General features: G+C 33.2%; 2 protein-coding genes across 10 annotated transcripts in view; one reads left to right on the forward strand and one right to left on the reverse strand.

The window, feature by feature from the left end:
- Positions 1-27,666, reverse strand: part of LOC127701343 (plasmanylethanolamine desaturase-like) — a 429,461-nt gene that overhangs the window by 157,270 nt on the left and 244,525 nt on the right. The window lies entirely within an intron of this gene.
- LOC127701319 (phospholipase A2 group XV-like) overlaps positions 1-27,666 on the forward strand; it is a 131,160-nt gene that overhangs the window by 6,494 nt on the left and 97,000 nt on the right. The window contains exons 4-8 of one of the 8 annotated variants that reach the window (XR_007981977.1): positions 5,658-5,756; positions 7,108-7,335; positions 11,086-12,967; positions 26,620-26,781; positions 27,103-27,236. Coding sequence is in view for 1 of the 8 variants with exons in the window: in XM_052205205.1 (XP_052061165.1) it covers positions 5,658-5,756; positions 7,108-7,335; positions 11,086-11,600 (842 nt within the window). In the remaining 7 variants the exon portion in view is untranslated. Of the gene's footprint in view, positions 1-5,657; positions 5,757-7,107; positions 7,336-11,085; positions 19,576-26,493; positions 26,957-27,102; positions 27,237-27,666 lie in introns of those variants that run through there. The other 7 variants (XR_007981974.1, XR_007981976.1, XR_007981978.1 and 4 more) reach the window with 7 other exon arrangements.

Here is a 27,666-nt window from a genome sequence, read left to right on the forward strand (position 1 = left end):
TTAGGGGCAAAAAAGGGGGGAAAACAAGGGTTTCCTGGTTAATGGACAATTACTTAAGTATTGGTCTTTGGATCTCTATGAAATAGATATTGGATTATTAAGCATTATATAAGGGATAGCATTTGATTGTTTCATGATATTTTACAGTATATAGAAGAGAACAATATTTTGGGATTTTGATTTTGAGAAAGCTTTGATTCTTTATGTTGGGACTTTTTGCTATAAGTATTACAATTTTTCATGCTATTAGTATTACAATTTTTTTCATATGCTGAATCTAACTGTGTATTTGGTTGTTGGGCCCATTTTCTAATTGGTCCAAATTTTGGTCCTAAGGCTATAAAATTTGTTTTGTTTGATTTGATAAACATTAAATAAAATTTAAAAGATAATAATTTCAATGTTATATTTGAATTACCTCCCTGACATTGCTTTTAAATTATGTAAAGTTGTCAGCTAGTTCTAGTATGAATTATTTTTTAGCTGTTTCTAGAAACATCAAATACTGTGATGGAAGTATATATAATATAATAATAGTGAAATCTGGATATGGTGTACAAATTTTTGCACCTCATGTTTGTGGTATACCATCTTTTCCACAAGTTTATTGTTTTCTGTTTGGTATTAAATTAATATTAAGATCCATTTTGTTAGATCTGGTGATCAATTTATTTGGCAATCGCCAATGGCAGTCAGCAGGGTTTAAGAACATCAGTTGTTCGACCTGTAAGTCAAATGCGTTTTGTTAAAATAGACTTTTTTCACTTTTTTTGGTCTTTTGGAAATTGTTGTTTGTGCTGTATTTAGACCCCTCTACCAAGAAATTTGTTTTACATGCACACGTATAAAAATTGTGGTTTTTATCCAACGCAATCATAGGTTTGAACGTTGTTTTCAATTTAGACTTTTATATATTTTATCGTTTGGGCTTGTATTATATTTTCCTTCGGGTTTATATGATCCGTTCATCCTATTTCGACTCTTTAAAATTCAAGAGTCTTTCCTAAATTTAGGTAAACTATATGGCCTTCCAAATACCGTTTCGATCCCTAACATCACTGAACAGACATTAATTGTCAAAATCGGGATATGGTGTACAAATTTTTGCACCTCATGTTTGTGGTATACCATCTTTTCCACAAGTTTATTGTTTTCTGTTTGGTATTAAATTAATATTAAGATCCATTTTGTTAGATCTGGTGATCAATTTATTTGGCAATCGCCAATGGCAGTCAGCAGGGTTTAAGAACATCAGTTGTTCGACCTGTAAGTCAAATGCGTTTTGTTAAAATAGACTTTTTTCACTTTTTTTGGTCTTTTGGAAATTGTTGTTTGTGCTGTATTTAGACCCCTCTACCAAGAAATTTGTTTTACATGCACACGTATAAAAATTGCGGTTTTTATCCAACGCAATCATAGGTTTGAACGTTGTTTTCAATTTAGACTTTTATATATTTTATAGTTTGGGCTTGTATTATATTTTCCTTCGGGTTTATATGATCCGTTCATCCTATTTCGACTCTTTAAAATTCAAGAGTCTTTCCTAAATTTAGGTAAACTATATGGCCTTCCAAATACTGTTTTGATCCCTAACATCACTGAAGAGACATTAATTGTCGAAATCCGGATATGGTGTACAAATTTTTGCACCTCATGTTTGTGGTATACCATCTTTTCCACAAGTTTATTGTTTTCTGTTTGGTATTAAATTAATATTAAGATCCATTTTGTTAGATCTGGTGATCAATTTATTTGGCAATCGCCAATGGCAGTCAGCAGGGTTTAAGAACATCAGTTGTTCGACCTGTAAGTCAAATGCGTTTTGTTAAAATAGACTTTTTTCACTTTTTTTGGTCTTTTGGAAATTGTTGTTTGTGCTGTATTTAGACCCCTCTACCAAGGAATTTGTTTTACATGCACACGTATAAAAATTGCGGTTTTTATCCAACGCAATCATAGGTTTGTTGTTGTTTTCAGTTTAGACTTTTATATATTTTATTGTTTGGGCTTGTATTATATTTTCCTTCAGGTTTATATGATCTGTTCATCCTATTTCGACTCTTTAAAATTCAAGAGTCTTTCCTAAATTTAGGTAAACTATATGGCCTTCCAAATACCGTTTCGATCCCTAACATCACTGAAGAGACATTAATTGTCGAAATCGGGATATGGTGTACAAATTTTTGCACCTCATGTTTGTGGTATACCATCTTTTCCACAAGTTTATTGTTTTCTGTTTGGTATTAAATTAATATTAAGATCCATTTTGTTAGATCTGGTGATCAATTTATTTGGCAATCGCCAATGGCAGTCAGCAGGGTTTAAGAACATCAGTTGTTCGACCTGTAAGTCAAATGCATTTTGTTAAAATAGACTTTTTTCACTTTTTTTGGTCTTTTGGAAATTGTTGTTTGTGCTGTATTTAGACCCCTCTACCAAGAAATTTGTTTTACATGCACACGTATAAAAATTGCGGTTTTTATCCAACGCAATCATAGGTTTAAACGTTTTCAATTTAGACTTTTAATATAATAATAGTGTATATCAAAGGGTTCAGTGGTAATACATTTTCATATTCAGAATTGTTTATTTGTGATCAATATCATTTGTTTGGGTTTTTATACGCCCGTTTATGGGACGTATTATGGTATACTGTTGTCCGTCTGTCCGTCGTCAACATGTCCGACATTAGCTCAAAAATACTTTCACCAATTTGCATAAAACTTTGGTGAATTGTTTATATCTATTGACGTGAGCTCCCTTTCGTAGTTTTATTAAATTTAGATTTTACGTTTCCGAATTATGGGGTTTTATTCATTAAAAAAAGTGGGATTTTCCAGTTTTCAGACAATAAGTCAAGAATGCTTTCACCAACTTGCAAGAAATTGTGGTGAATTGTTTATATCTATTGACATGAGCTCCCTTTCGATTTTTATAAATTTTAAATTTTACGTTTCTGAGTTACAGGGTTTTATTCATAAAAAAAGGGGGGATTTTCCAGTTTTCGGACAAAAACTCAAAAATTCTTTCAGCAATTCGTATGAAACTTTGGTGAATTGTTTGTATGTATTGATGTAAGCTACCTTTAGAATTTTATAAATTTTACATTTTACATTTCTGAGTTATGGGGTTTTATTCATTAAAAAAAGGGGTGATTTTCCAGTTTTCGGACAATAACTCAAAAATGCTGTCACCAATTCTCATGAAACTTTGGTGAATTGTTTATATCTATTGATGTATTCTCCCTTTTTAATTCCAAAAATTTCTAATATGACATTGAGAATTAATTGAACTTTATTTGTTTATAATCTGACAACAGATTTACTAAGTATTGGGGACTATTGCACAACAGCAAGAAATCTTTAATTGAATATAAATTCAATTCATATAACCAATTTCAAGTTCTTTGACTACATTTATTCAGAAACCTATAATATGTCAAATATTTAATTACAATCCAAATTCAGACCTGAATCAAGCTAGAATATTGTGTCCATTTTTGCCCCAACTGTTCAGGGTTGGACCTCTGCAGGCGTATCTAGCTGCGCTCAGCGAAGCAGTTTATTTTAGCATTAAGAGTTACCTCTCTTATAATGGTTTTGTTATAAAGAAATGTTGTATTGTCTTGAGGTGATTAGCTGTCAATTTATTTTTAGAAGTTACTATTAAATGCTGATGAAGGTATATTAATTTTCTTCAAATATTTTTTTTTTGACAAAAAAAGGGGGGGTTAAACAAAATAATTTTTGGGAGAGTCAATTTTTCTTCAAGATTTAAAAAATTGTTAATTTTCCAAAGAAAAATTTTGTGTCACAATTGTTAATTCTTTGTAAATCGTCTGAAAACAGATTCACAATGTATTCCGCAACATCACAGTGTATTGCACAAAAGCAAGAAATTGAATATAAATTCAAATCATATAACCAATTCTAAGTTCTTTGACTGCAGTTATTCTGTGTCAGAAACCTATTATGTGTCAAATATTTAATTACAATCCAAATTCAGACCTGTATCAAGCGCGAATATTGTGTCCACCTCTGCGTTCGTATCCAGCTGCGGTCGTATCCAGCTGCGCTTGGCGAAGCAATTTATTAAACTATGAAAAAGTAATGAGTACCATTAAAAACAGACATCGCAGCTTAGGTGTACCATCCATTGGCAACATACATTTTACTGATTCAAAAAGAAATAACACAGTGATTTTGCTAGCGCTTGTCATTTTCGTCATTTACGAAATGGTTTTCAAAATGACGAAAGTATTCCAAATCAATTTCGTCACTTAAATTTGGAAAGAGTAAAAATATTTTCGCATGAAACTACTATAATTCTACCTGTCTTATTGTTTCTGACAAGTTTATGACCCTCAGCTAATTAACATTTACAAAAGGTGTTATAAGTTGTGATTACAGATAATCCGCTTATCGCCATCGGATGGGTCACTAATCCGTTAATTATTTATCAACCTCATAATTGATCATCATAATTATTTTCCCCAGTAAAATCAGTCAGTCGGCATTTCAATTTCAATATTTATCAAACGATCACAATTTGCAGTTCGTTTGTCGTAGTTTCGTCATTTGAGTTTTCCCTCAGACAGTTCGCATTTTAATTTCAATATTTCTCAAACGATTGCAATTTGCAGTTCGCTTGTCCTAGTTTCGTCAAACGAACGTATTTTCGTCATATTTGATATAACTTTTAATCAAAAACTTTCGACAATTCCGATTAAAAAGATAGAACTTTATTCATAACATTCAGAAATGTTTTCACGAGTCAAATAGGTGCTTCCTTTACGATGAACTGCGCATGCGCGAAAGTATTCTTATGAATTTAACGACATTAAAACGTAAAATACGAAATAATTAAGTATCAAACTAAACGAGAGAGACAGATATAGTTCTTATTTAACAAATTTAATTTAAAAAATGATAATGCCTTTTTTAAACACGAACCAATCCGTAAATGAATCCGGATTCATTCTGAATTTATTATCCAATTGTCACTTCCCGTTTTCATTTCATTTCGAAATCGAAAGTAAACGTGATCTATTCATGATAAATTTACAATTTAAAGTCATTAGAATTGTTCCAATAAGAATTTGTACAAATCCTTGGTTCCAACCATATAGAATTAATTCTAAATATCGCTTTAAAACGTTTTTAAGGATAATGAGTATGAATAATGCAGTGAAATAGTCCTTAGAAGTTCATTTATGCTGTGATTCCTAGTTTAAAAAAAAATGGATACCAACTTTTGCTGATTAGGAATGTACCCTGAAACTAACTGAAATAAAATTGTGAACTAGATTTCTAGATCTTATATCCTAATCTTCATATTAAAGTGCCACATCAGTGAAATCATGCAGTAACTGCCTAGTATGCCTAAGTCCTTCAAAGTCTGACAAAGATGTATAGATAGTAATATACATCCTAGGTCCCTTGCTGCTACCCTATTAAGGTTGATTTTCATCCCACGCAAAAGTGACTAAAGCCCTCAAAATCCTAGCTTAAACCCTGAATAACAACATATCTGATTTGCACAAACCCATATAAACAAAATCTATAAGAATCTGTATTATTACATAAAATGGGGTTTATTTAAAAACAGAAAATTCATAGGAATTCTTATCAGAATATAGAAGTTTTGTTTCTTTTCAGCATCTTACTTTTCACCCATTGTTAATGCCATGGTAAAATGGGGATATGAGAGAAATGTGTCAGTAAGAGGTGCTCCATATGACTTCAGGAAAGCTCCAAGTAAGTGTAATAACTTCATTAAATACTGTAAATTCAGAAATTGATGCGTGCATTAATAATTGCTATTTTTGAAGAATGGTCAAGAATGTGAGAATATTTTTTGCGATTTCGGGAAAATCTGCATACAGATATATGTATAAGATATCAGAAAGCCAGTTCTTATTATTTTGATACTCACCCAGTCGCATTATTCACATTTATAAAAATCATAAACAGTATTTCACACAGGAATCAGACTATCATGACAGTAGTACATAGGTGGAAATACATATATATATCATGTACATGTGTCGTATTAACTTTAACCACATCAGTTTTTAAAAAATGTGTCTCAGTGGTCTGATTGTAGAGTGCCCAACTGGAATGGGACTGTCTTGCGTTTGATACCTGGTCATTGACTTTAAAATTCATAATTTACAAGAGCATATACAGGTCAGCTTGAACTCAACTCAGAATAATGTGTTAAGGTGGAGTTACATTTTTCTTGCAGACTCTAATCTCTTGACTTAGTATAATTAAAAATCCAGTTCAATGTGATAGTTAAGTAGATATAAGAAGATGTAGTATGAGTGCCAATGAGACAACTCTCCATCCAAGTCACAATTTGTAAAAGTAAACCATTATAGGTCAAAGTACTGCCTTCAACACGGAGCCTTGGCTCACACCGAACAGCAAGCTATAAAGGGCCCCAAAAATGACTAGTGATAAACCATTCAAACAGGAAAACCAACGGTCTAATCTATATAAAAAACAAGAAACGAGAAACACTTATGAACCACATCAACAAACGACAACCACTGAACATCAGGTTCCTGACTTAAAATAGGTGCAAACAAATGCAGTGGGTTTGAACGTTTTATCTGGCACCAACCTTCACCCTAACCTGAGACAGTGGTGTAACAATACGACATAAAAGGACACACTATAAAACTTTAATTGAAAAAAGGCTTAACTCATCAAACATTTCAAGGGAAAATGCAATTTTTGTTTTTTTTAACACTTAAAATGTACCATCCAAACAAGTCTTATACAAATCAAAGTATATTCATATTGTGAAAATTAATTTTAATTATGAACTTGATGACCTTGAGGTGATAAAATATTTTAGCAAGATATTACTTTTATCTTATTTATAAAAAACACTAGGGTTACAAGGTATTTGTAGAAATCATTTTTTTTTTTTTAACATGAGTTTTCTCCCATTGACCACGAAAAATTCACTAAGAAAAAATCTTCATAGTTGACTAGTGGTACTTAATGTAAAAACAGAATTTATTGTATAACATTGATTTAGTATTTAAGTGTGAATGATTTTCATGCATAACTTTAGAAAACCTTTCACTTTTTCCAGATGAATATGCTGATTTTTACCAGAATTTGAGAACTTTAGTTGAGGAAACGTATGCTCTAAACAACAATACTAAAGTAGTCTTGCTAGGCCACAGCATGGGGAATCCTACCACACTGTACTTCCTTAACCACCAGCCACAGTCATGGAAAGATAAATTTCTTCATTCATTTATATCATTAGCTGGTGTATGGGGAGGATCAGTCAAACCACTTAGACTCTTTGCTTCAGGTAAGAAATATATTTTTATACGACCGCAAAAAAATTTTGCGGTCATATATTAGTATGACGTTGGCGTCGTCGTCGTCGTTGTCCGAAGACACATTGGTTTTCGCACTCTAACTTAAGTTTAAGTGAATGGATCTCTTTGAAATTTTACCATAAGGTTCAATACCACAAAAGGAAGGTGGGGATTGATTTTGGGGGTTATGGTACCAACAGTTAAGGAATTAGGGGCCAAAAAGGGGCCAAAAATAAGCATTTTCTAGTTTCCAGACAATAACTGTGGAACGGTGTATGGATCTCTCTGAAATTATACTACAAGTTTCCATACCACAAAGGGATGGTTAGGATTTGCTTTGGGGGGTTATGGCTCAAACTGTTTAGGAATTAGGGGCAAAAAAGGGGGAAAAACAAGGTTGTCCTGGTTAATGGACAAATACTTTAGTACAAAACATAATTTAAAGCAGTGTAAGGGAGATAAATCAAATACATCATTGAAATTATCTCCCTTACACTGCTTTTAAATTATGTATAAAGTAATGGTTAATGAACAATTAAGATAATTTAAAACAGTGTAAGGGAGGTTATCCAAATACAACGTTTTGGTTACTTCCCTTACACTGCTTTTAAATTATGTTTATAGAAATGCATATTTATAAAGGAAGACCAGTAAAAATATCTGCAAATGTTGCATCTTTTTTTTTTTACAAAAAAATTCATATGAAAGATTTGACACTATATTTTAAATTCTATTATAAAATAGATTAAGTTAGCACTATGGTAAATTTAAATGGGTAATTATGGTTGCAAACTCCATTGGAAATTTGAATTGAGATTATGACCATATCTTGAGGGAAAGAATTTTTTGGGGGAAAAAAGGGGGGGGGGGGGGTAAAAAGAAATTGTGGGGGGTCAATTTTTTCTCATTTCAGATTTCAGAAATTAAAAAGAATTATTCTTCAAATATTTTTTTTTTTTCAAATTTCAAATATTGAAAAATTTCAAGAAGTAATCTTTAATTGCACAGTATGGTGCATTAGATTTGTAAAATCTTTGACCACATTTATTTATTTGTTATGCCAAATCTAACCGTGTATTTAGATTTTTAGTTTTGGGTCCATTTTTCAAATTGGTCTACATTAAGGTCCAAAGGGTCCAACATTAAACTTTGTTTGATTTTAACAAAAATTGAATATATGGGTTGTTTGATATGCTGAATCTTAACATGTATTTAGATTTTTGATTTTTGGCCCAGTTTTCAAATTGGTCCAAATTGGGGTCCAAATTTAAACTTTGTTTGATTTCTTCAAAAATTGAATACCGGTATATGGGGTTCTTTGATATGCTGAATCTAACCATGTATTTAGATTTTTTATTTGTGGACCCCGCTATCAAATTGGTTCATATTGAGGTCAAAAGGGTCCAAAATTAAACTTCGTTTGATTTCATCAAAAATTGAATTATTGGGGTTCTTTGATTTGCCAAATCTAACCGTGTATTTAGATTTTTAATTTTGGGTCCTGTTTTTTAAATTGGTCTACATTAAGGTCCAAAGGGTCCAAAATTAAACTTAGTTTGATTTTAACAAAAATTAAATTCTTGGGGTTCTTTGATATGCTGAATCTAAACATGTGTTTAGATTTTTGATTATGGACCCAGTTTTCAAGTTTGTCCAAGTTAGGGTCCAAAATTAAACTTTGTTTGATTTCAACAAAAATTGAATATATGGGGTTCTTTGATATGCTGAATCTAAACATGTATTTAGATGTTAGATTTTTGGCCCAGTTTTCAAGTTGGTCCAAGTTGGGGTCCAAATTAAACTTTGTTTGATTTCAACAAAAATTGAATATATGGGGTTCTTTGATATGCCGAATCTAACCATGTATTTAGATTTTTTATTTGTGGGCCCGCTATCAGATTGGTTCATATTGAGGTCAAAAGGGTCCAAAATTAAACTTTGTTTGATTTCATCAAAAATTGAATTATTGGGGTTCTTTGATATGCCAAATTTAACCATGTTTTTAGATTTTTAATTTTGGGTCCCGTTTTTTAAATTGGTCTACATTAAGGTCCAAAGGGTCCAAAATTAAACTTAGTTTGATTTTAACAAAAATTGAATTCTTGGGGTTCTTTGATATGCTGAATCTAAACATGTGTTTAGATTTTTGATTATGGGCCCAGTTTTCAAGTTGGTCCAAGTTGGGGTCCAAAATTAAACTTTGTTTAATTTCAACAGAAATTGAATATATGGGGTTCTTTGATATGCTGAATCTAACCATGTATTTAGATTTTTTATTTGTGGGCCCCGCTATCAAATTGGTTCATATTGAGGTCAAAAGGGTCCAAAATTAAACTTTGTTTGATTTCATCAAAAATTGAATTATTAGGGTTCTTTGATATTCCAAATCTAACCATGTATTTAGATTTTTAATTTTGGGTCCCATTTTTTTAAATTGGTCTACATTAAGGTCCAAAGGGTCCAAAATTAAACTTAGTTTGATTTTAACAAAAATTGAATTCTTGGGGTTCTTTGATATGCTGAATCTAAACATGTGTTTAGATTTTTGATTATGGGCCCAGTTTTCAAGTTTGTCCAAGTTGGGGTCCAAAATTAAACTTTGTTTGATTTCAACAAAAAATGAATATATGGGGTTCTTTGATATGCTGAATCTAACCATGTATTTTGATTTTGGACATTTAACCATAATGGGTAAATTAAAAAGATTCAAGTTCTTAGACCACATTCTTTCTGTGTCAGAAACCTATGCTGTGTCAAATATTTAATCACAATCCAAATTCAGAGCTGTATCAAGCTTGAATGTTGTGTCCATACTTGCCCCAACTGTTCAGGGTTCGACCTCTGCGGTGGTATCAAGCTGCGCCCAGCGAAGCATTTTATTTTGAGGAGTTATATGCATCAGAAAGAACACTAAAATTTATGTTTGATAAAATACAAGGTATATTCTCATTTGTCCAGATTTTTTTCACTAAAAATTTTACTTTTAATTTCAGATTTCCCTAAAATGAAATCCAAATTAGAAATGAAATAATTTTAAACTGCAAACTGTTTGTTCAGGGGTAATGCCGTCAAAATAGATATATTTAAGATGACATTGAAAAATCCTATTTTACTTTCTGTACAGGGGTTTTGTTTGATTTCAAATAGTTTTGAACTGACAAACAAACAAATTATACAAGTACCAACTAGATAATTACACAAAGGGGTTTGTTTTAAAATTAATTGACTTGGAGTAACATCAAGTTGAATTATTTCCCCTTAGTTCCAGAAATTTATACCAAACGTTAAAAAAGATCAATATACCAAAAATTGTTAGAAAATATTGAATCCATTGTACTTACTATATGAAAAGTGTATTAACTTTTTTTTCCTGTTTATATGAATTACAAAAATAAATAAACAACAGTCAAAACTTCTATTACAGAAATGCAGAACTTCTATTACAGAAATGCACAATTTCTTACTTAAATGTTGTGATAATATTTTTGGAATCATTATATACTTCTAAATAAAGTTTTTGTTGAGTTTGCAACCCAGCATTACCAATAAAAATGTAATATTTGTATCAATTGGTTCATTACAAGTGATAATCTGGGCGTAGTCTTGGTTAAAACCCAGCATCACCAATAAGAAAGAAATATGTGTATCGATTGGTTCATTACAGGTGATAATCTTGATGTTGTTGTTAAAACCCAGCATCACCAATACAAAAGTTATATGTATTAATTTATTAATTGCAGGCGATAACCTGGGCGTAGCCTTTGTAAAAGCATTAAATGTGAGAGTTCAACAGCGATCTATGCCTAGCTCTGCTTGGCTGATGCCATCTGATATGTTTTGGGGTAAGGATGAAGTCCTGATAGAACGACCTGGAAGGAATTATACAGTCAATGATTATAAACAATTCTTCATGGATATTAATTTCATGGATGGGTGGTACATGAGACAGGACACAGCAAATCTTATCAGATCACTGACACCCCCTGGTGTGGAAGTTCATTGTGTCCATGGTTACGGCATTCCAACGCCTGGAACTCTGGTGTATACAGGCAATATGTGGCCAGATTCACAACCAAATGTGAGGTCAGATGATGGTGATGGTACAGTGAATATCCGAAGTCTAAAGGGATGTTTACACTGGCAAGGGAAACAACCACAGAAGATTTATCATGTTCCTGTCAAAGGAGCCGAGCATATGGAGATTCTTGATAATAAAGATGTTATAGCATATTTAAAGAAAACCTTGACAAGTTAATGTTTTAACTTTTAGGTTTAATTTGTGTCATTTGCTGAAGAATCATTTTATTTGTGGATGTAATTTTTTTTTGGGGTGGAGGGATGGGAGTTATACTGTCAATAATTTTTCCAAAAAAAATATATAACAGGCCCAAGAATAATATTTCAGAAATCCAAGCTGATTTTATTACACGAATTTAACAGCCTCTTCAGGAAAACTGCAGGCATAAGAGGCTGGGATGACCTGAATTTTGAACACATGAACATGAACAAATGTTTCGGTGGTATTATATTGTTTTAGCCGTGACAACGCATGAAGCATTCCATAACATTCCACAGAATGTAGGAAAATAATCTGAATAATTTAGATCTGATTGATTCATAAAAACTACTCTTAAAATTTATTTTATGCTGCTGAATTTTGTGGAAGTAATGAAGAAATATCTTGTACTATTTTCAGAAGAATTTGCTTATACATGTAGTTAAATATCAAAATGTCATTTGAGATATGCATAGATTGTACTGGTATTTTATAAATGGTAATGGATCTTCAGTAGCTTAAGATTTAAGTATGTCTCACTGTATAACTAGTCTAATAATCAGAAAGGTGGTACTTACTTTATTGTACAATAGTGTAAAATTAAAATGGTAAAAACTGTTTCACAACATGGGTTACTTGAGCTACATTTGAAATGATGTCCCTTGGAACTGCTTTCAGTTGGTATAGCCATACGTTTGGAAATTGTATAATGATGCAACAGTTCTTTATTTTTTATCTGTTTGTTAAAAGTTTATTAAAAAAATTCCATGTCAAAAGAAAAATTGTTCTACATCAAAATTAAATAAAAGATTGCTATCATGCAGTCATTTTGTCTAGTTTGACAAGACTATGGTTAAAAATTATACTTGAAAAATTCTTATCCAATTTTTATACGACCGCAAAAAAATTTTTGTGGTCGTATATTGGTATGGCATTGGCGTCGTCGTTGTTGTCCGAAGACACATTAGTTTTCGCAATCTAACTTTAGTTTAAGTGAATGGATCTCAATGAAATTTTACCATAAGGTTCAATACCACAAAAGGAAGGTGGGGATTTATTTTGGGGGTTATGGTACCAACAGTTAAGGAACTAGGGACCAAAAAGGGGCCAAAAATAAGCATTTTTGTAACTTCCAGACATGACTTGTGTGTAAGTGTATGGATCTCTCTGACATTGTACCACAAGGTTCCATATCACAAAGGGAATGCTGGGATTGATTTTGGGGATAATTGCCACCAAATTTTAGGAATTAGGGGCCAAAAAGGGGCAAAAAACAAGCATTTTTCTAGTTTCATGACAATAATTTATGTGTAAGTCTATGGATCTCTCTGACATTGTATCACAAGGTTCCATATCACAAAGGGAATGCTGGGATTGATTTTGGGGGTAGTTGCCTTCAAATTTTAGGAATTAGGGGCCAAAAAGGGGCAAAAAACAATCATTTTTCTAGTTTCATGACAATAACTTGTGTGTAATTGTATGGATCTTTATGAAATTGTACTACAAGGTTCCATATCACAAAGGGAAAGTTGGAATTGAGTTTGGGGGTAATTGCCCAAAAACTTTAGGAAAAAGGGGCCAAAAATAAACATTTTTCTAGTTTCCTGACTATAACTTGTGTTCAAGTGTATGGATCTCTCTGAAATTGTACTGCAAGGTACCATATCACAAAGGGAAGGCTGGGAATGATTTTGGGGGTAATTCCCTCAAAATTTTAGTAATTAGGGGCCATAAAAGGGCAAAAAAACAAGCATTTTTCTAGTTTCCAGACAATAACTTGTGTTCAAGTGTATGGATCTCTCTGAAATTGTACTGCAAGATACCATACCACAAAGGGAAGGCTGGGAGTGAGTTTGGTGGTGATGAATCATAAGGGGGTTCAAAAAATTTCGGGAGGGATTTTTTTTTCCTTTTTTTTTTTAAATTTTCCATTTTAAATTGGTTATTTCTGATTTATATATAAAAGCAAATAATAATGATATGGTTTGAATAGGTAAATTAAAATTTTTTAAGTTCTTAGACCACTTTCATTCTGTGTGAGAAACCTATGCTGTGTCAAATATTTAATCACAATCCAAATTCAGTGCTGTATCAAGCTTGAATGTTGTGTCCATACTTGCCCCAACTGTTCAGGGTTTGACCTCTGCGGTCGTATCAAGCTGCGCCCCAGCAGAGCATTTTATTTTATGCTGTGAGAGATGAAGAAAGGTAATATGTTTACAATAGAAAAATATTTGTTCATTGATATTGTTGAGTTAGTGGTTAGGTACATGTAGATGTACATGTGAGCGATATTGTAAGGAGGGACATTTTATGAAAACTAATCTTTAATTTATGCATAATATACGTTACATTTAGAATTTTTAAATGTTTATTTTATGTGGCAAATTTCTTCCTATTTTTTTTTTCTAATGTTTGTATGTTGTATTTTAAGTTATGAAAATAGGATTTTTAAGAGGAGGTATACAAATTTGGGTTAAATGGGGGAGGCTATAAAAATGTGAGTTAAAAGGAGCAGCTTTGAGTGCATAAAAACCAAGTTTCAAATTGTCTTTAATTGTTCAAGTGTCTGTTTTAAGTCAGAAAGTACCCTTATCAGTTACTTTCAGATCTTTTATAATCTTTGTTAAATTATTTTAGACTCATTGTTTAAGACTCAATGTGATTTAGAACATTGGCATAGAGAGACCCTTGTCTATTGTTGAAGACCTCATGTGTATACTTTATCAATTAGATGTTTTTTTTCATTTTGTTGATTGCAGTTTACCTTACATCTTTAAATCACAGTATTTTAGATTAATTAGTGCAATATTGATCTTGTAGTATTATTTTTTGCAGTTATTTCTAAATACAGGATACCAATTTGATATATTCTGCAATTTAAGTAAATTGTCTGGTTCATTATGATGATACTAAATAGTTCACAGATCCCCATTTGAGCCTGAGCAACTTCTTTTATTTTTGCATTTAAGCAAATTTCTGACAATGACTACAGCTTTAGATCAAATTGAAGCAACGTTTTGGCCTATTTTCCTATTATTATTTTTGGAAAATATCTACAGTTGGTTTTTCCATAAACATATGAAATAGTACTTACCAAGAGTATATGTTTTCCAAAACTTGGAAAATTAAAGCTACTTTTCTGATCTTCTCTCTTTTGTCCAATTATGATTTTATTGATGCTTTTCCCCAAAGTATTGAAAGGGTTTTTTTTGGCATGATACAATCACTACAAATAATTGTTGCAATATGTTTTTAAACATTTTTTTCTAATATATATTTACAGAATGTGTAACATAAAAACAATTTCTTTTAAGTATTTATATTTAGAGTTATTCAATTTAAATGAATGTGGGAGGATTAGAACAGAAGTTTTTAGACATGAGTCTTATTCATTTATATTTGTGTGTCCATTTTGCATTTATGCAAATTTAATTAAAGAAAGCATGTTGGTTATGGGTTGGTTTTTTTTTGTAAGTTCCTACACTCCAACATATTTTAAATTTTGAATGGAGGTCCTTAATATACTATTTTATGAATAGTTATTAATATATTTTTACATTGGCAGATCTCTTGATCAGCCTTTAATTAAAAAAATCTTAAGTTTCTCACGATTTATTTGATATTTTCACATAAAGTTGTCCAAAAATGTTTTCATCCTCGCTCCCTTTCAAAAAAATTCTTGATTCACCACTGCAGAAAATCTGGATTCAATTCATGTAACTGTCTTATTGCAGTAAACCATCTGTTGGGTTCCAGTTAACAGCTCTGATGTTCATTGATCCACAGTAATGTGGAAGACATTTTCTACCCTTTCTTTTATTCATTTATTAGATGATGTGTGTACGGGTAATCTGTGTTTAGATCTTTATAATCAAATGCAATGTCTGATTTTGATTAATTTTGATTCTGTTGATGAAGGTTTTTCTAGCATTTAAAGAATCAAATAATACCATCAACTATTATACTCCTTATATTAAGAAATTTGTATATACTCGGGGCTATTCCATTAAAATGTATGTGGGAGGGTAGGAAGGGAAGTTTAAATATTGAATGTGGGTCATGGGTCTTTTTTCAGTATGCGTCTATTACAATTATGCAAAATTATCTAAAAAATGGTTCTTGGTTGTAGGGATATTTTGAAAGTCCCTTCCTATCCCTCTACATACATTTTAATGGAATAGCCCTCATGATTTTTTATATATTTCAAATTTAGGTTAAACTTTTTAAAAATTGCCGGCAATCCATTGAAGATTTATAAGTAGTTGTCTTGGTTATGGAAAAAAACAATTCAGTTTTGTCATTTTATTTACAACACAATCGCAAATTTTCATTTTGTTGAATTTTATATTTTTGACAGTTGCAAGAAAAAATGAATGCTATTATAAGTTATATGGTTTGCTACTGACCCCCTACGACCTCATCCCCCATGGATTTTACTAACTCTCTATGGATCCGGAGAGGGTCAGTAGTGAACCGTACAACAAATTTATATCACACAGGACTTTTCCTGTCAAGTTTTGTATAAAAATAAACAATGAAATACAATAACATTAATAGATGATGTCACCATTAATAGTATATGTGACGTCATGAACCCCATATGAAATCTACTAACCCCATATGGATACATAGGGGGTCACCATGTGACGCCGTTAAACCAATCACAATGTCACTATTTATCCGAGGTGCGATAAAACTAGATCTTGTTCTTTTAATCAGACATATTTAGTATAATCCTTTTATGATTGTAAATATGATGCAAGGTTTATATTTTTTGACAGCTTCAATTGAGCCATTTCTTGTCCGATATGTATAACCAGATGGTGTTTTATTGGTGCATAATATTTGAAATCCTGATTTAGTCAGAATCATAGTGAAGTGACACCCTCTTACATCAAAATCCTCAGAAGTCGGGAACTGCATATTTTGTTCATATTGAACACTGTTAAGTTTTAGCAGGTTGAAAACTATCTATACCAAGCATTTTGTTCACTATAGACAGGGATTTAACATGCCAAAACATGTCTATACATGGTGTCTTTAAGACTTAAAAGGCAGGAGGGAGCTTTATGTTTTTTTCACTTTATTCCTGTATAGTGTGTATAATGTTAAATAAATTATTTCTGAAATAATAACCATCATTTTAAGAATATGTAAACTCCAATTATGATATTATATGGCAATTTTCATTTTAATTTATATGAATTTATCTTGTTTACATACAACATATTTGTCATTTATATATTGAGTGTCTTAAACATGTTTGGAGCCCAAAAAAAGTGGCATTTATGATGTCCTTGTTAAAATCTTGGTTTTAAATGAACCAATTTGTCATACTGTATAATGACCAGTGGTTAAATGTGTTAGCTAGTTTCAGAGTTCAACAAGATATTATCTCATAAATATGGCAACTTGTAGTCTGTTTCAAGATCTGATGTAAATCAAATCCCTTGAGTAAACTGCTGACAAATTTATAAAATGGTGCTCTTTTATATATAAAGGGCTATTGCCACTCATCATTATGCTGCTTTTTATAGTATTCTTTTGTAGATGGTAAATGTATCTAATTTCATATTTTAAGAATGGCCAACAAAATTTCTAAGTAAATATTACTAACTTACCATTTCATTTCATATTTTTTTGAAAGGCCAACAAAAGTTCAAATGAATATTACCACCTAACTGTGAAAGAAAATGGGTTAGCTGTAGTCCCATGGTTGTCCTTGGTTGCCATCTGTCATATTGTTTTTCATAATTTGATTGAATCAGGCCTTTAGTTTTCTCTGTTGCAGTGTTTTACATTTTGTTATCCAAGGCCATTTATAAATCAGGCATTTAGTTTTCCTTATTGTAATGTTTCACATTTTGTTATCCCAAGGACTTTTATGAATCAGGCATATAGTTTTCCCTGTTGTAATGTTTTTCATTTTGTTATCCTAGGACTTTTATACAAATTAAAGATTACTACATGGTGTGGGTTTTTCCTCATTGTTAAAGGTCTAACAATGACCTGTGGATGTTTACACCCTTGTCTTTTGTTGGACACTTTTTTTTATTGGAAGTCATATCACATCTCCTTATTCAAATATTGGTGGGTAATTCTACACAATCCTCAAGTGATATTCAATTGGTAAAACACACATGAAGTGATTGGTTAACAAGCAGTACCCCAAAAGAAAAGGCAAATTTTAATCTGTTCATGATTTTTGTTTAGTCAGTATTAAGTCTAACACCAGTTCTCCATGTGTAATTCAAATGTCAAAAGCAAAGGTCAGATATCTGAGGACAGTACTTGATTTTATGATTTTAAGTCTGACTCTGACAGACCATTCAAAACATTTGCTTGCTTGAATATTACTGAATGAAACAGAATAGTTTTTTTTATGTTTTTGAAAAATACGTTATTTAGGAAAACCAAGAATTTTCTAAAAAGTTAGATGTTCAGGTCCTTTAACCAAAGTAAAAACTATTTAACCCTGTATCTTGTTCATCATTGGCAGATCAAGAGTGGTTGTTCTGGGGGTTAGGTTTTTTTTTTAAATCACATAAAAAGTGATGAAAATTTAGTTGGAATGCCTCTTTTTCCCTTTGGAACCCCCTAGAATTTTCTAGATGGAAACCACTGGATATTTCCAAGTAGAAACCCCTAGACTTTTCTTTGGAAGGCCCTAAAATCCTCCTTTAAGATATTTTTTGGATCTGTTGTTTGATCATTTTTTCCCTTGTCAATTTAGTTTTCTGCCATTCTGGAACATGTATTGATCTTTAAAAAAATGATATCAATGATGTCAAATGACCAGTATTAACAAAGGTTAACTATGACAGCTTTCAATGACTTGAAAGGATGATAAACTTCTAATTTTCTTTTGCCTAGTTGATATTATATTTGTATTATTAGATTTATGTACACAAAATAACCTTGAGGGAGAGGGGTGGTGTTCTGCAAGCTTTTGCGTTGCAGTTATCCTGAATGACCTACAATTGTTATTTTGATTCAAATTATATAGGTGGCTTTATGAAGTCTTTCTGAATTGTGTTATTTCATATGAACTCATGATTTTCTCTACTATAGTATTGATATTTTTTAGGAGTGCTTTTCATACACTTTTAAATACTGTAAATTCAGAAATTATTGCGTACATTTATTATTGCGATTTTTGAACAATGGACATAAATGCGAGATTAGTTATTGCGATTTCAGGAAAAACTGCATACAGATATATTGATCAGATATCAGAATGCAAGTTCTTATTATTGCGATACTCACTCAGTTGCATTATTCTCATTAATAAAAACCTCGCAATAATTTCTGAATTTACAGTTTGTGATTGAGTGAGTCTGTTGAAAGAATGTTTTTCTTATCATTTTTATTTTATTTCTAAATGGCACAAAATGTATCATGGTCTGTATTAAATTTTTTTTTTTTTCATTTGATAAATTCTATATTACCAATGATTTATACTATATAAATTCTTTGTATAACACATTCTGATTTGCATCAACAGGTATCATGTGCAAACTATTTTCTTGCAAGAAAGCAAATCTATCATAAATTTTTTAAAACTAAGATTAACAAAACTTGTTATTTTGAAATAAAAGTGTGCAGAAGAATTAAACAGCTCGACTTGGATGACTTAACCATAGATTGATTTTGGTTTGAATTATTTTAGAATATTGCTCTTGTGCAAGAAAATGGTTAGCATATCTTTGTATGACTGATAATGTAAATCTGTGTAAAAAGTATAAAAAGGTTAAGTTTTCTTTGTTTGAAAAATAAATGTGAATTTTACCATTCCATTAAGCCAAATTTGCATTGTTTGATTATTGATTGTAAATGTATTTATTCAGTTTGAATGTACTGTTTACTTGTCAATATTTGTCTTATCATCTTTTATTTAATTAAATGTGAAAAAATGTTATGTTTATAATAATGGATTTAAATTGGAAAGTAACTTTGGCTTTCAGTACTTTACTATTTGACTAAGTCCAATACCTACACAAAAATAATATGAAAAGGTATTCGCTTGTGTTTATGGGTTGGTGTCAAATTGACATATACCCCAAATGACCCTTTTCATAGTCTTATTTTTTTTGGACAAAATCATTTTCAGGATACATAAATGACACGAAGTGGGTACAGATATTAGTAATTTGCTAGTGTGTAATGAGAATTATTTTAAATTTCGTAAAAAATTCTGACTAGTACCCATTTTGTAAAGTATGATAGATTAGTAATTTCATATGGGTTGAAGAATATTTTGTTTAATTTTAATTTTTTTTACCAATGAATTCTTTTTAAAAAAAAATGGTTGCAATCTTAGACTCTCAAGTGCATTTCAATTGCAATTTATTTTACCCTGGAACAATCTGGTTATCTTATCTTTTAATCATTTGTAAATATTTTGAGTCAGGTAAAATGATGTCTCTACTTTCCCCCCAGTGACAAACATTTAGGAAGCCAATACAAAGTGGGATTCTTGTGGTATTCAATTACAATATTCAGTTCAGTCGATGTTGAATTTTGTTTATCTACAATCTTATTGCCAGTAGAAGTTGAAAGTACTCGAAATTGTGATCTGAGTTTTGAGTATAAGAGTATAGTACTGAGTTCAAACAACAACATCCTTGACTACTTTGTCAGCAGGTAAAAACAAGAAAAACTTTCATCGAGAATATTGTGATCTATTGTCCTTTTTATACAACTGCAAAAATTGTATTTTGGTATGACGTTGGCGTTGTTATCATCGTCTTTGTTGGCGCCGAAGACCCATTGGTTTTCGCACAATAACTTTAGTTTAAGTTAATGGATCTCTATGAAATTTTACCATAAGGTTCAATACCACAAAAGGAAGGTTGGGATTGATTTTGGGGGTTATGGTACCAACAGTTAAGGAATTAGGGGCCAAAAATAAGCATTTTTGTAACTTCCAGACAATAACTTGTGTGTTAGTGTATGGATCTCTCTGACATTGTACCACAAGGATCCATATCGCAAAGGGAATGCTGGGATTGATTTTGGGGTAATTGCCTCAAAAATAAGGAATAAGGGGCCAAAAAAAACAAGCATTTTTCTAGTTTCATGACAATAACTTGTGTGTAAGTGTATGGATCTTTCTGAAATTGTACTACAAGGTTCCATATCATAATGGGAAAGCTGGAAATGAGTTTGGGGGTAATTGCCTTAAACGTTTAGGAATAAGGGGCCAAAAAGGGGTCAAAATTAAGCATTTTTCTAGTTTCCAGACAATAAGTTGTGTTCAAGTGTATGGATCTCTCTGAAATTGTACTGCAAGGTACCATACCACAAAGGGAAGGCTGGGATTGATTTTGGGGGTAATTGCCTCAAAATTTTAAGGAATTAGGGGCAAAAAACAAGCATTTTTCTAGTTTCAGGACAATAACTTGTGTGTAAGTGTATGGATCTTTATGAAATTGTACTACAAGGTTCATATCACAAAGGGAAAGCTGGGTTTAAGTTTGGGGGTAATTGCCCTAAACGTTTAGGAATTTGGGGCCAAAAAGGGCCAAAAAAACAAGCATTTTTATAGTTTCCAGACAATAACTTGTGTTCAAGTGTATGGATCTCTTTGAAATTGTACTGCAAGGTACCATACCACAAAGGGAAGGCTGGGATTGAGTTTGGGGCTGATGAATCATAAGGGGGTTCAAAAAATTTTGGGAGGTGGGATTTATTTTTTCCTTTTTTGAGCTCACCTGGCCCGAAGGGCCAAGTGAGCTTTTCTCATCACTTGGTGTCCAGCGTTGTCCGTTGTTGTCTGTCGTCGTCGTTAACTTTTTACATTTTGAACTTCTTCTAGAGAACCACTGAATGGAATGAAACCAAACATGGCATGAATGTTCCTTATGAGGTGCTGACCAAGTGTTGTTACTTTGTAGCGGATCCATCATCCAAGATGGCCGCCAGCGGGGGACTTAGTTTAACATAGGACCCTATGGGAAATACATACAAATGTCTTCTTTTAGAGAACCACTGAATGGAATGAAACCAAACATGGCATGAATGTTTCTTATGAGGTACTGACCAAGTGTTGTTACTTTGAAGCCGATCCATAATCCAAGATGGCCGCCAGCGGGGGACTTAGTTTAACATAGGACCCTATGGGAAATACATACAAATGTCTTCTTTTAGAGAACCACTGAATGGAATGAAACCAAACATGACATGAATGTTTTTTATGAGGTGCTGACCAAGTGTTGTTACTTTGTAGCGGATCCATCATCCAAGATGGCCGCCAGCGGGGGACTTAGTTTAACATAGGACCCTATGGGAAATACATACAAATGTCTTCTTTTAGAGAACCACTGAATGGAATGAAACCAAACATGGCATGAATGTTTCTTATGAGGTGCTGACCAAGTGTTGTTACTTTGAAGCCGATCCATAATCCAAGATGGCCGCCAGCGGGGGACTTAGTTTAACATAGGACCCTATGGGAAATACATACAAATGTCTTCTTTTAGAGAACCACTGAATGGAATGAAACCAAACATGGCATGAATGTTTCTTATGAGGTGCTGACCAAGTGTTGTTACTTTGAAGCCGATCAATAATCCAAGATGGCCGCCAGCAGGGGACTTAGTTTAACATGGGACCCTATGAGAAATACATACAAATGTCTTCTTTTAGAGAACCACTGAATGGATTGAAACCAAACATGGCATGAATGTTCCTTTTGAGGTGCTGACCGAGTGTTGTTACTTTGAAGGCGATCCATAATCCAAGATGGCCGCCAGCGGGGGACTAAGTTTAACATAAGACCCTATGGGAAATACATACAAATGTCTTCTTTTAGAGAACCACTGAATGGAATGAAACCAAACATGGCATGAATGTTTCTTATGAGGTGCTGACCAAGTGTTGTTACTTTGAAGCCGATCCATAATCCAAGATGGCCGCCAGCGGGGGACTTAGTTTAACATAGGACCCTATGGGAAATACATACAAATGTCTTCTTTTAGAGAACCACTGAATGGAATGAAACCAAACATGGCATGAATGTTTCTTATGAGGTGCTGACCAAGTGTTGTTACTTTGAAGCCGATCCATAATCCAAGATGGCCGCCAGCAGGGGACTTAGTTTAACATGGGACCCTATGAGAAATACATACAAATGTCTTCTTTTAGAGAACCACTGAATGGAATGAAACCAAACATGGCATGAATGTTCCTTTTGAGGTGCTGACCGAGTGTTGTTACTTTGAAGCCGATCCATCATCCAAGATGGCCGCCAGCGAGGGACTTAGTTTAACATAGGACCCTATGGGAAATACATACAAATGTCTTCTTTTAGAGAACCACTGAATGGAATGAAACCAAACATGGCATGAATGTTTCTTATGAGGTACTGACCAAGTGTTGTTACTTTGAAGCCGATCCATAATCCAAGATGGCCGCCAGCTGGGGACTTAGTTTAACATAGGACCCTATGGGAAATACATACAAATGTCTTCTTTTAGAGAACCACTGAATGGAATGAAACCAAACATGGCATGAATGTTCTTTATGAGGTGCTGACCAAGTGTTGTTACTTTGTAGCGGATCCATCATCCAAGATGGCCGCCAGCGGGGGACTAAGTTTAACATAGGACCCTATGGGAAATACATACAAATGTCTTCTTTTAGAGAACCACTGAATGGAATGAAACCAAACATGGCATGAATGTTTCTTATGAGGTGCTGACCAAGTGTTGTTACTTTGAAGCCGATCCATAATCCAAGATGGCCGCCAGCGGGGGACTTAGTTTAACATAGGACCCTATGGGAAATACATACAAATGTCTTCTTTTAGAGAACCACTGAATGGAATGAAACCAAACATGGCATGAATGTTTCTTATGAGGTGCTGACCAAGTGTTGTTACTTTGAAGCCGATCAATAATCCAAGATGGCCGCCAGCAGGGGACTTAGTTTAACATGGGACCCTATGAGAAATACATACAAATGTCTTCTTTTAGAGAACCACTGAATGGATTGAAACCAAACATGGCATGAATGTTCCTTTTGAGGTGCTGACCGAGTGTTGTTACTTTGAAGGCGATCCATAATCCAAGATGGCCGCCAGCGGGGGACTAAGTTTAACATAGGACCCTATGGGAAATACATACAAATGTCTTCTTTTAGAGAACCACTGAATGGAATGAAACCAAACATGGCATGAATGTTTCTTATGAGGTGCTGACCAAGTGTTGTTACTTTGAAGCCGATCCATAATCCAAGATGGCCGCCAGCGGGGGACTTAGTTTAACATAGGACCCTATGGGAAATACATACAAATGTCTTCTTTTAGAGAACCACTGAATGGAATGAAACCAAACATGGCATGAATGTTTCTTATGAGGTGCTGACCAAGTGTTGTTACTTTGAAGCCGATCCATAATCCAAGATGGCCGCCAGCAGGGGACTTAGTTTAACATGGGACCCTATGAGAAATACATACAAATGTCTTCTTTTAGAGAACCACTGAATGGATTGAAACCAAACATGGCATGAATGTTCCTTTTGAGGTGCTGACCGAGTGTTGTTACTTTGAAGCCGATCCATAATCCAAGATGGCCGCCAGCGGGGGACTTAGTTTAACATAGGACCCTATGGGAAATACATACAAACGTGTTCTTTTAGAGAACCACTGAATGGAATGAAACCAAACAAAGCAAGAATGTTCCTTATGAGGTGCTGACCAAGTGTTGTTACTTTGAAGCCGATCCATCATCCAAGATGGCCGCCAGCGGGGGACTTAGTTTAACATAGGACCCTATGGGAAATACATACAAATGTCTTCTTTTAGAGAACCACTGAATGCAATGAAACCAAACATGGCATGAATGTTCCTTATGAGGTGCGGACCAAGTGTTGTTACTATGAAGGCTATCCATTATCTAAGATGGCCGCCAGCGGAGGACTTAGTTTAACATAGGACCCTATGAGAAATACGTACAAATGTTTTCTTTAAGAGAACCATTGCATGGAATGAAACCAAACATGGCATGCATGTTCCTTTTGAGGTGCTGACCAAGTATTGTTACTTTGAAGCTGATCCTTCATCCATGATGGCTGCCAGTTGGGACAATGTTTAACAAAGGACCCTATGGACAATACATACAAATGTCTTCTTTTAGAGAACCACACACTGAATGGAATGAAACCAAAACATGGCATAAATGTTTCTTATGAGGTGCTGATTAAGTGTTGCTACTTTGTTGCCGATTTACTGTTCAAGATGGCCGCCAGGACTTTTTATTAAATTACAGGACCAATATAAAACCAAATTTGGCCTGACTCATTATTATGGTATCTGTTATGATTTTAATCTATTTTTACATGATTTCCAAAACCAAAGTAGAATCAAGTGAGCGACACAGGCTCTTGAGAGCCTCTAGTTTTTTCCCCCTTTTTTCCCTTCTTTTTTTTCTTTAAATTTTCCATTTTAAGTTGGTTATTTCTGATTTATATATAAAAGCAAATAATAATGATAATGTTTGATTTCATCAAAAATTTAAATATTGGGGTTCTTTGATATGCTGAATCTAACCGTGTATTTTGATTCTTAATTTTTGGTCCCGTTTTCAAATGGTCTACATTAAGGTCCAAAGGGTCCAAAATTAAACTTATTTTGATTTTTAAAAAAAATTGAATTCTTGGGGTTCTTTGATATGCTGAATCTAAACATGTATTTTGATTTTTGATTATGGGCCCAGTTTTCAAGTTGGTCCATGTTGGGGTCCAAAATTACACTTTGTTTTATTTCAACAAAAATTGAATATATGGGGTTCTTTGATATGCTGAATCTAACCGTGTATTTAGATTTTTGGATTTTGGGCCTCATTTTTAAATTCATCCACGTTGAGGTCCGATGGGTCCAAAATTCAACTTTGTTTGATTTCATTAAAAATTGAATTATGGGGGTTCTTTGATATGCTGACAGTTGTGGTCCCAACAGGAATGTGGGCCCAAAAAAGGGCTCAATTAAGCATTTTTCTAGTTTTCAGACAATAACTTGTGGAATGGTGTATGGATCTCTCTGAAATTATACCACAAGTTTCCATACCACAAAGGGGTGGTAAGAATGGCTTGGGGGGGGGGGGGGGGGGGGGTATGGCTCAAACCGTTAAGGAATAAGGGGCAAAAAAGGGGAAAACTAGGGTTTGCCAAAAACTTTATTGTTAATAAATTCCATTGGAAATTTGCCAATAATTTTAGTATAATAAACTCCATTGGAAAGTAAGAATTGGCTTTGGGGGGTTATGGCTCAAACCTTTAACGAATAAGGGGCAATAAAGGGGGAAAACAAGGGTTTCCAGGTTAATAGACAATTACTGAAGTACAAAACATAATTTAAAAGCAGTGTAAGGTTGGTAATTCAAACTCATTTGAATATCTCACCTACACTGCTTTTAAATTATGTATATTGGAAATTTGCCAATAACTTATTGTTATTAAATTCCATTGGAAATTTGTCAATAACTTTAGTATAATAAACTTCATTGGAAATTTGCCAATATAAATTGTTGCTGATGAAGGTTTTTATTGTTTATTTTTAGCCATGACTATGATGTCATTTTCTATCTCTCTAAAATTGTACTACAAGGTTCCATACTAAAAAGGAAAGACTGCAATTGAGTTTGATGGTTAATGCTTAAAGGGGGATTCAAAAAGTTTGGGGGGAAGAGAGGGGGGGGGGGGTTCCAATTTTTTTATACGGCCGCAAAAAAATTTTGCGGTCGTATATTGATATGACGTTGGCGTCGTCGTCGTCGTCGACGTCCGAAGACACATTGGTTTTCGCACTCTAACTTTAGTGTAAGTGAATGGATCTCTATTTTACCATAAGGTTCAATACCACATAAGGAAGGTTGGGATTGATTTTGGGGGTTATGGTACCAACAGTTAAGGAATTAGGGGCCAAAAAGGGGCCAAAAATAAGCATTTTTGTAACTTGTGTGTTAGTGTATGGATCTCTCTGACATTGTACCACAAGGTTCCATATCACATAGGGAATGCTGGGATTGATTTTGGGGGTAATTGCCTCAAAATTTTAGGAATTAGGGGCCAAAAAAGGGGCAAAAAACAAGCATTTTTCTAGTTTCATAATAATAACTTGTGTGTTAGTGTATGGATCTTTCTGAAATTGTACTACAAGGTTCCATAGCACAAAGGGAAAGCTGGAATTGAGTTTGGGGGTAATTGCCCAAAACGTTGAGGAATAAGGGGCCAAAAAGGGGCCAAAAATAAGCATGTTTCTAGTTTCCAGACAATAAGTTGTGTTCAAGTGTATGGATCTCTCTGAAATTGTATTGCATGGTACCATACCACAAAGGGAGGGTGGGATTGATTTTGGGGGTAATTGCCTCAAAATTTTAGGAATTAGGGGCCAAAAAGGGGAAACAAACAAGCATTTGTCTAGTTTCCAGACAATAACTTGTGTGTAAGTGTATGGATCTTTATGAAATTGTACTACAAGGTTCCATATCACAAAGGGAAAGCTGGGTTTGAGTTTGGGGGTAATTGCCCTAAACGTTTAGGAATTTGGGGCCAAAAAGGGGCCTAAAAACAAGCATTTTTCTAGTTTCCAGACAATAAATTGTGTTCAAGTGTATGGATCTCTTTTTTTTCCTTTTTTTTTCTTTAAAATTTTCCGTTTTAAATTGTTTATTTCTGATTTATATATAAAAGCAAATAATAATGATATGGTTTGAATAGGTAAATTAAATTTTTTTTAAGTTCTTAGACCACATTCATTCTGTGTCAAAAACCTATGCTGTGTCAAATATTTAATCACAATCTAAATTCAGTGCTGTATCAAGCTTGAATGTTGTGTCCATACTTGCACCAACTGTTCAGGGTTCGACCTCTGCGGTCGTATCAAGCTGCGCCTAGCGGAGCATTTTATTTTAAAAGGGTTCATATTTTTATTCTTCAAAATTTTCAAAATTTCAAATTTTTGAAAAGTTTCAAGAAGAAATTTTCTATTGCACAGTATTGCGCATTAGATTTGTAAGATCTTTGATCACATTTATTTTGTGTC

The sequence above is a fragment of the Mytilus californianus genome, unplaced genomic scaffold (genome assembly GCF_021869535.1).
Source record: "Mytilus californianus isolate M0D057914Y unplaced genomic scaffold, xbMytCali1.0.p SCAF_5, whole genome shotgun sequence".
Taxonomy (NCBI): Eukaryota; Metazoa; Mollusca; class Bivalvia; order Mytilida; family Mytilidae; genus Mytilus; species Mytilus californianus.